This window comes from Nilaparvata lugens, chromosome 4 (genome assembly GCF_014356525.2).
Source record: "Nilaparvata lugens isolate BPH chromosome 4, ASM1435652v1, whole genome shotgun sequence".
Lineage (NCBI taxonomy): Eukaryota > Metazoa > Arthropoda > Insecta > Hemiptera > Delphacidae > Nilaparvata > Nilaparvata lugens.
This window is the reverse complement of record NC_052507.1, coordinates 50,848,769-50,859,507: the sequence shown is the minus strand read 5'-3', so window position 1 is coordinate 50,859,507 and position 10,739 is coordinate 50,848,769. Positions and strand designations below refer to the sequence as shown.

At 35.4% G+C, this 10,739-nt stretch overlaps 1 protein-coding gene across 1 annotated transcript in view; it reads right to left on the bottom strand.

Moving 5' to 3' along the window:
• Positions 1-8,942, bottom strand: part of LOC120351067 (BRISC and BRCA1-A complex member 2-like) — a 58,364-nt gene extending 49,422 nt beyond the window's left edge. Inside the window, exon 1 of the mRNA XM_039427016.1 lies at positions 8,837-8,942. Coding sequence (XP_039282950.1) covers positions 8,837-8,942 — 106 coding nt within the window. The remainder of the gene's footprint in view (positions 1-8,836) is intronic.
• Between the last annotated feature and the right edge of the window lie 1,797 nt (positions 8,943-10,739).

Sequence of the window (10,739 nt, the reverse complement as noted above, 5' to 3'; positions counted from 1 at the left end):
ATCTTGAGACGCTCCGCAGTCAGATCCTCGCGAATGGTGATGCCGGAACCCTTCAGCTTCCTCTTAGCGTCGAAGATCATCTTCCTGGTCCGGTAGCTGCAGAGTCGAACTATGATGGGTCGGTCCTTGGGTTTAGCTTGCCCTTGTTGAGGTGGTTGACGCCTTCCAACGCGATGCGAGTGGTTGACATCCGCCAGAGTCACGGGCACGTTCAGCTTCTTGTTAAAGACATCGTGCGCCAGCAGGTCCGTGTCTTCTTTGTCGCTCTCCGGGATCCCAAAAATATGTATAGAATGTCGGCGCCCATATTGCTCGAGGTCGTCGACCTTCAGGTGACAAGACACCTCCAGCTCACGAATTCTATCGTGCAGCTGTTTGTTCTCCTCCTTCAATGCCTGAAGTTCCTCGAAAATAGATTTCACAGCCATTGATACAGCACTGTGGACAGACTCTTCGATTTGCTGTCGAATAATGAGGAGGGTCTCTTCGGACAATGCTCCAGAAATAGCTGGCTTTGGAGCATTGACCTCATTCTTCGGTGTGCCTCTATTCGGTCGACCCATCGTGTACCGTTAGGTGGATTTACACTTTTATAGGCGAGAAGGTGAACTGAAGATTTAGGAATGTTTTTTCAAGATAAATAAAAAGAGTGTGAGTTAATCAAAAATATAATTTCACTATTGAATTAAGCTCGAGAAACTGAATAACTAGATGTATAATTTGAAGTGAATTGAACTGTATAACCCTACGAAATATCTGTTAGAAGACGGAGCCGAACTGACACACGTTTACTCACTCGACATAACCGAAGAGAGAGGTCTTTAATGTGAGAGTATAAATAAAAATGTAACCAAAAATATATTATTTATGTTAAATTGCACGGAAAATGTGCATGTTTTGAATGTTATATAAATGTATCTCCAAAAAACTCAAGAAAATGAAATTATTGTCCTCAAATATGAAATTTATTATTGTTATATCAAAATATCATGAATGTAATTCAAATCAGCAAAAATAATCTTAAAAATACAGCATTTGTAATCAGCATTGATAAAAAATAAAAATCACATCAAGTGTAACCCTGCTTGTACACAACCTACCAAGCATACAAAAGGAATTGCTCAAATCAAGTGGTAGACAATTGTTAAGTCACCGAAGTTAGTCATGTTCTCAACCAAATATATGTAAAAGCCCGGACAAAGAGTCGAAACCTGTAACACCAAATAATGAAAATCTATATTTGTTGTGAATATCACTAGAATCCTAAGAGGATAATATGTTGAATTTTTTTGTTGTATTTGTTATAGTTGTGGGTCTGCTCATAAGCCACCCTTGAATGGAAGTTGTGAAATCTTTTATCCAAAGAGCAGGTCGGTTGCAAACTGCAGTAATCAACAGCTCCACATCAAACTCAGAATCGCGTAATGACAGGTGTCAAAGTCAAGTCAAGTAAACAACTGACAACAGTGACAAGTCAACAAGTGTCAACTGGAGAAGTGAGTGAGCAAGCACAGTGCTGCCATAATGTGAAAAGCATAACCATTGTACCAACTATTCTAAATTATCGTACTGTTTGTGAAGCCATGCTTTGTTAAAACCAGTTACTCAGAAAGCGTTTTTTTGTTGTTCGATGTTTTTTCGTCCTTATGAATTCTGTTGAAGCAACATAATGTTATTTAAGAAGTTGTGCTGAACCTGTATAAAGAATTCATAGAATTCTTAGAATTCATAGGAACGGTAGAAAATCAATTTTACAAAAATCGATGTACATGTAACTGGATTTAGATGATCAATACGATAATGTGCTCTATCACAATTTAATCACAGTAATGTTTAAGTGAAAACGTTGGGCGGAAACCTTCTGCCATGAGGAGACAAATAAATTTATGAAAAGCTTGATAGCTTGAATGGTGATCTGATATTGTACAAGTTTTTAGTCTAAGACATAATATGTCTTAGACTAATTTTTAATGTTTCTTCAATCGGCAGGAAAACTTTGGTTTTTCAAAGTTATCTTACCCTTATTTGGGGTATTTTCAGAAATCAAGATAATATCCTACCAAATTTTACACGAATACAGTGTAAGTTGTATCATAATAGCAACAGTACTTACGTACTGTATAGTACAGTACCTGTTCGTTTTAACCTGTATAATTATATGATAATAGAAAGCTTTATCAAAAACAGCCATAATTCCTGTTTTCGGATATTTTCGAAACGGGACTTACGCATTAAAGAATTTGGGGTCGCTGAATCCAAATCCGAAATCAGAAATCTTCTATCTATATTTTAAGGAAGTTAGACTTGAGAAAAAGTGATGAGTCATACTTGAGCAAAACGTCGGCGTAGTTGTTAGATCTTGCCTCAGCTTGCCTCGAGGGGAAAAGACGTGACAAAACGAGGTACCGGATAGGAGTCACCATGTGAAAGACACGATTTGACTCAATGTACTTCGACAAAAAAAACGTGAACACTGTCAGTGTTCAAGTTGCACGTCTCCTATCATGTGAAAGTAGCCTTAGATCTTTGTTCAAAATAATTTTCTTACAAGAGAAATCAATGAGAACATTATTTTCTTCCAAAAATCGATTTTCTAAGATTATGTCTGTCGATACTCTTGTACTATGAAGCATAATTGAGAAAAGAGTTTTTCTTGAATTGAGAATTTAACTTCTGCAATTCCAAGGAATGGAATATCTTTTGATTTGCAGCGTACAAAATCATGTCAGGTTTTTCTATTATAACATTTCCTTGTACAAGTGCTTTCGGGCTAATGATATATTTGATCCAGTGTCAAAAAGGATGATCGTTTGAAAACATCATATGTTAATCTGTTATCAGACAACAAACCTGCCTTATCATATATGCTAGTGCATGTACACTGCATAGAGGAACTGTATCTAGAGAATTAAGCAGTTTAAAAAATTATACAAATTAAGTTATTATTGTAACCAAAGGAATTATATTTTACTGCTTGCCACTGACATCATGTCTACGTCATAATCATTCTACCAATGGCAAATTTTCATGCAAATTAATTACACAGAGATTCTCAGAGAAAAGGTTCTAGCCAAAGGCTTAGAAGAAGACAAGTCACTTCCATTTTAAAATCCTCACCGCTAAGACCTTGTTGAAAAGTTACCAAAGACACATTAGTGAAATTTTGTTCAATTTTTGTATATTTCATCTGTGAGCCAATATTTTAGGCTATTTTATTTGTTATTTTATAATTTATTTCATCAATCGATAATTCTAGAAATTCAAATTTAATTATTCCCTAATTATTTTGGTGAAGGAGGTATTTAATTAAAATTCCACACATGCTGAAACCGAAGCCTGGACCAGCCACCGATCAAACAAATTTGATCTAAAGGAACCACGACCGCCAAGAGGATTCACGTGAGTTTTATATTTTGGGGCCCCAATCTTTGCTTTGAAAGAAATAACAGTGCAGAAAATATAAAATTTTTCTTTGTTAAAGTAATGGTCATGCCAACAAGCACTTATAACCATTAAGATCCTAGATTTTATCTGGTATAGAATTTAAAAGAACTTGTAGTTGATTAACTATCCTCTGCTGCCAGAACCACGACCCGAGCAATTTTAAAAATCTTTTATAATTTATTTTCACTATTTTTCACAAAACTGTTAAATTGTCAATTATAAAATTCTGTTGAATCATGCTTGGTATCATGCAAGCACAAGCAAACTTCTAACCATTTTATCAATGTTAAATTATTCTCAATCTGTAATTCAAGCTTTATATCTGCACTGTCAAACTATATATTTTATTATATTATATTTCCAATTCGTCTTCTGAGTTTGATTATCTCTTAAGCCTGTCAATTATTGTGTCTGACACATTCTATATTATCAAGAACCAATCAAGTACGATCATTAAAATAATTGAATCAACCTGGATATTGGAACAGATCTAAGTGGATGTAGTGTGTGGGGTCAGATCGAGATTATCTATTCTCTGTCCTTACCTGCTCATATATCAGCTTTTATATGTTACCAACTTCAACTTGGGAGCGAATTCGTCAACTGTATAGCAGATGCAGCTGGAGATATAATTTCCTACAATAGAGCATAAAACCTGACAAGACTCTGTTCTCAAAATATATTCCGAACGATATCTGGTCCTAGTACCCTATCTTAATCTTTCGGAACTTATTAGAGATGCAGTCCCATAAATTATCTACATCAGGACTTTTGCTCGACCTGTATGATTTTGTATGCTGTTCCATCACAGGTAATAGCTTTAAGATATCCATATTCAGTGTTTAGCAACCGCTACACTACTTTTAAAAATTGTTATCATTATACAATCTGTCATAAGAAGAATCAAGGGTGAGCAAGTGTTTATGCCTCCCGCGATTCAGACAATTGTATCAAATCTTGTAGTGACTCAATCAGTCTGGTATTCACTCAGCGTCCACACATGCATTTTCAAAATTTCTAACCTCAATACTGGTGACTCAGTGCAAGATTCATTATACGTGTGTCTATCCTTGGAGGCGATAGTAACTCCCCAGGAAGAGCACCACACAATTTGGCTCGCAACGTGAGGCATTTAGAATACAGCACTACATTATAAAGACATTAGGGAGAGGGTATGAGGAAACATGACTGAGCGATGGGGTCTGGCTTCTCAAAGTTGATAATAAGCTATTTATGATAAGTTTATATTGATTATTTGTTCTGCATCTAGAATTACTATTTATTTTTAATTCAATTTAATTAATTTATTATTGTTATTGAAGATTCGCCACTGTAATTTAAAACATATATACAGCCATAATATTTTTTTTCTAATTTAAAATGTGTCCTATTTGTTGGGTTTCTGAAAATTAATTTCTACCTGGATAGATTCTTATGTAGTGAAATTCACTATCACTCATCAATACATTCATATATAATTGATTATTCACTCATTATTACTTGCATATGAATAATAATAATAATTATTATATACAAGAAATGTCCAGTCAATAATCATGAATATACCAATTAATGTTTAAAAAAATTAAATATTACTTAATAAAATTGACCTACAATATTTAGGCTAAGATAAAACTTGAAAAGAAAGATAAAAATGAAATAAATTAATACTTAAACATACTTATACTAAATTTACTTGTGTGATTGTTGCATTGACCGCTCGTTCACCGGCTCGTTGTTCGCATAGTTGCTGATCGCACGGGTCTCTCGGGTTTGGAGTAGCTAGGTTTCGCTGTCCAAGTCCTACTCGTTCGTCGGCTCAGGCGATTCGTCGTCGTTCACGTAGTCGCTGATCCGTGTGATTTTTGAAGTCGCTTAGTTTCGTAGTCCAAGTGCTACTTGATCGCCGGCTCTCTGGCGACTCGTCATTCACGTAGTCGCCGATCCGTGATTCTGTAGTGGCTTGGTCTCATAATCCAAGTCCTACTCGATCTGCAGTTTGGGAAGGAGGCGCAGTGTAGTCGCTTATCTGTTGCAGCAGGTTGGCGCCCTGTTACTGCTCAGTAGAAAAGTTCTTAATCTGTTGACAAAATTTACAATATATAATTATTTGGAACTGATTTTATTCTTCAATAAAATTTACAACGGAATATCACATAATTATTAAACATTTTAATTTTCATTTCTATCAAAGTTGTCTCTCTCATAGTAGGGCTTCAACCTGTTGATATGTACAATTTCGTGGAATGGTTGTCCACGCCTCGAGATAATTATTTTGAAGTTCTGAGGAGACAATCTTTTTGTGACTTTGAAAGGTCCTGATTCAATTCTTTACAGGAGTCTGGTTGTGCTTGAGGGTAGGCAACTGGAACATTTGTTCCTGGTTGGATACTCAAGTCTCTGTATTTCTTGTCATGGGTTTCTTTTTGTTTCTCCTGAACCTTACTCATAATTTCAGGCAAACTTTTTCTGATTGCCACTAGCTCATTGAGGACATGCATCCTGTCTTGCTCGATTGCACTCGGCAGGAAGGCTATGTCTAATGGGCTTAGTGGATGGAAACCGTGGAGTAGGTAGAAAGGAGAATAACCCAGAGAACTTTGCTTTGAGATATTATAAGCAAAACAGACGTGACGAATATTGGAATGCCAGTTATTTTGTTTAATGTTCGAATAACACCTAAGCATTGTAACAAGCATGGCATTATAATGTTCTGTTACCCCCTGAGTTGTGGGCATGTAACTTGATCCAAATTTTTGGGAAACTCCAAGTGATAAACACATCTCTTTGATAAGTTCTGCTTTGAAATTTGTACCATTGTCGGTATGAATAGTTCTGGGTAGATCATACAAAGAGGCGAAATTCAAAATGAAAGTTGCTGTATGTTTAGCGTCTATCGCAGTAGTTGGTTCACAATACGCAAACCGTGTTGTGCAGTCCAGTGCCACAAAAATATATTTATATCTGCCACCCAATAGCGATAAGGGCCCTACCCCATCAATACAGACGGTGCTTAGGGGCTGATCCGTGATTGCTATTGGGCACAGTAGCCCTACTGGCTTTTCTCTGCTCGTTTTGGAGATTTGACAAGTTGGGCAAGATTTAACATAGTCTATTACATCTTGGCAGACTACATTTTCCTGAAGTGGCGAAATTCCCTGGTCTGATACCATGTGCCCAAGAATTTTCAATGATTTATAGCAAATTTTGGATTTTTCGGGGTCTAATTTCAGATTTGCTGCTCTAAGTCTTCTTAACACTTCTTCCAGATGTTTCTTGTGGTCATCAAGTGTAGAATACATGATATAGATATCGTCAATGTAAATAAGAACGGATTTTTACAAGATGTCTGAAAATAAGTGTGTCATTCCTCTCATGAATGAGTTTGGGGATGAATTCAACCCCATAGGAGCGCATTTGAAACTAAAAAGTCCTAGAGGTGTATTAAAGGCTGTGAGGTGTTTCGAATTTTCAGCTATTCTCATGGAATGAAAGGCTGAAGTTACATCCAGGGTTGAGAGGAATTTTGCAGAACTTAAGGCTTCCAATATTGTAGAAGGATTTGGAAGAGGATATCTATCTTTTAGAATCTTATTGTTGAGTTTTTTATAATTTACTACAAGACGAGGCTTGTTATTCTTGTTATGCACTATAAATGCGGGTGAGGCATAGTTCGATTTGGTTTCTTCGATTACGTTTGCTTTTAGAAGTCCTTTAAGGATTTCATCCATTTCCTCTCTTTCTTTAGTAGCTAGTTTATATGGAGGCGAAAAGATAGGTGTATCATCTGTGAGGTTGATTGTTACTGGTTCAAGAGTTGACACTGAAATATCATACTTATGTTTCGAAAATACATCTGTGTATTTCGTAATTAATTTTTCAAAATCTTTATAATCTGTTCCCTTCAAGTTGGGATTTACATCAATCTATTGAGTATCATGAATTATAATATCCATATTTTTCTTTTCTTTGTTTTGTTCTTGAATGTTATATACTGATTCAATGAGAGGATCCTGTGTTATAGTATTCTCTGTAATACTTTTCTTAATATCATTGATATTTGAGCTTTGAATACTCATGTATCCAATGCATGCTCTGATTTTTAAAGAAACCATTCTTTGTGAAAAATTATAGGCAATGAATTTCATTTCTGTTTCCGTGACTTCCTGAATCACGAAATTGACTTTTTCTCTATTAAGATACATCTCATTTGGTGTGAAATGCAAGCTCACATTTTCTTGTACATTCCAGATGTTTCTCACTGAAAATTCAGTAGTCATGAGATTTTATGATTACATCCGTCGGTAACCGAATAGATTGAGATTCATTGTAATCTGTATTGGATACAACAGATTCATTAACAATGGGCGAAAATTGCGCTGTATAAGCTGTCTCGCTGAGAGTGCCGAGTGATTGCCCACTGGAAAAAATCAAAGTTTTACCTGACATGTTGAAAACATCAATTTGATAATCTTGCATTGCGATTGTTCTTACTTGGAAACAAACGTCGCTATCTTTGCACAAGGTTTTATGCTGAGGATTGAAAATCCTAAATTGATTGTCTGTTGGAAAATTAGACAATAGCAAGGGAATAGGATATGATTCGGCAGGCTGTATTCTAATATCTTTTTCTGTGTGAACTGAATACGCGACAGAAACTGGACTTTCTGAATGGGAATGAGATACTGTCTCTTCACTCATTCTCATGGGAATCGTTAGGCCAGTTTCACACGACAGAGACCTCGCTCCTGGAAGATCATATTACTGAAGATCATATTTCATATTTTGCAGCTCTCCTGTACTTTCACATGGGGATCTTACAAATAAGCCAACAGATCTAACAACTACACCGACGTTTGCTCAAAGTATGACTCATCACTTTTTCTCAAAGTCTAACTTCCTTAAAAATATAGATAGAAGATTTCTGATTTCGGATTTGGATTCAGCGACCCCAAATTCTTTAAAGCGTAAGTCCCATTTTCAAAAATACCCGAAAACAAGGGAGTTGAAGCTGTTTTTAATATAGCTTTCCATTATCATATGATTATATAGTAAACGTACTAAGATAATAATACTCCTGCCTCACAAAGGGACAGGCAAAGGTTTCAAGAAGTTTTTGAACACCTGAGAAGTTTAAACATAAACATTTTCAATTTTTAAAAGTTCTAGTTTTCCAAAAAAATATTGAACTATGAAAAGATGAATCCAAATATGAAATCATAAATCATCTCCACTCATCACCCAATAAAATAGGAGGAAAAGGAATGTTGTACAGTAAAATTCACTAAATTTCAGTTGTCATTCAACAATCCAATTTATCAGGTTCAAATCGTTGAATATAACTTTAAATTACCAGCAATTATTGACTATTTCTTTTTAACTTCCATCCAACTTTTGGCGACTTCATTCCGGTCCTTGTAGATGTCAAGTCTTTTATCCCAAAGAGCAGGTCGGTTGCAAACTGCAGTAATCAACAGCTCCACATCAAACTCAGACATCGCGTAATGACAGGTGTCAAAGTCAAGTCAAGTAAACAACTGACAACAGTGACAAGTCAACAAGTGTCAACTGGAGAAGTGAGTGAGCAAGCACAGTGCTGCCATAATGTGAAAAGCATAACCATTGTACCAACTATTCTAAATTATCGTACTGTATTTTGTGAAGCCATGCTTTGTTAAAACCAGTTACTCAGAAAGCGTTTTTTTGTTGTTCGATGTTTTTTCGTCCTTATGAATTCTGTTGAAGCAAACATAATGTTATTTAAGAAGTTGTGCTGAACCTGTATAAAGAATTCATAGAATTCTTAGAATTCATAGGAACGGTAGAAAATCAATTTTACAAAAATCGATGTACATGTAACTGGATTTAGATGATCAATACGATAATGTGCTCTATCACAATTTAATCACAGTAATGTTTAAGTGAAAACGTTGGGCGGAAACCTTCTGCCATGAGGAGACAAATAAATTTATGAAAAGCTTGATAGCTTGAATGGTGATCTGATATTTGTTACAAGTTTTTAGTCTAAGACATAATATGTCTTAGACTAATTTTAATGTTTCTTCAATCGGCAGGAAAACTTTGGTTTTTCAAAGTTATCTTACTCCCTTATTTTGGGGTATTTTCAGAAATCAAGATAAATATCCTACCAAATTCCTTACACGAATACAGTGTAAGTTGTATCATAATAGCAACAGTACTTACGTACTGTATAGTACAGTACCTGTTCGTTTTAACCGTATAATTATATGATAATAGAAAGCTTTATCAAAAACAGCCATAACTTCCTTGTTTTCGGATATTTTCGAAAACGGGACTTACGCATTAAAGAATTTGGGGTCGCTGAATCCAAATCCGAAATCAGAAATCTTCTATCTATATTTTTAAGGAAGTTAGACTTTGAGAAAAAGTGATGAGTCATACTTTGAGCAAACGTCGGCGTAGTTGTTAGATCTTGCCTCAGCTTGCCTCGAGGGGAAAAGACGTGACAAAACGAGGTACCTGGATAGGAGTCACCATGTGAAAGACACGATTTGACTCAATGTACTTCGACAAAAAAACGTGAACACTGTTCAGTGTTCAAGTTGCACGTCTCCTATCATGTGAAAGTAGCCTTAGATCTTTGTTCAAAATAATTTTCTTACAAGAGAAATCAATGAGAACATTATTTTCTTCCAAAAATCGATTTCCTAAGATTATGTCTGTCGATAACTCTTGTACTATGAAGCATAATTGAGAAAAGAGTTTTTCTTGAATTGAGAATTTAACTTCTGCAATTCCAAGGAATGGAATATCTTTTTGATTTGCAGCGTACAAAATCATGTCAGGTTTTTCTATTATAACATTTCCTTGTACCAAGTGCTTTCTGGCTAATGATATATTTGATCCAGTGTCAAAAAGGATGATAATGTTTCGTTTATTTGACATGGCTTTAATGTGGACAGCCGAATCTATTTTGATTGCATGCTTCGGTGATTTTGGAGCTGGAAGGATGTTTGTTTGACAAATATGATTGAGGGTCTTGTATTAGATGTATCAGATTTTCTATTTTGTGAATTATTTCCGGTTTCTTTTCCATTGTGTTTAACGGTTTGTTATCGAGTGAATATTCATATGTATCATATTGAGTTGGAAATCTTTGAGGCTCGCTATTTCGTCATCTTGTGAGAAAGCTTCTAGAGTTCTGTACTTCAAGTAATATTATAAGACATTCAAAAAATTTTCTACATTTGCGCAGAGATTGTGTTCTATTGACTTTTCTCCTATGCGTATCACTCTTTTGATAGTCAGGTGTG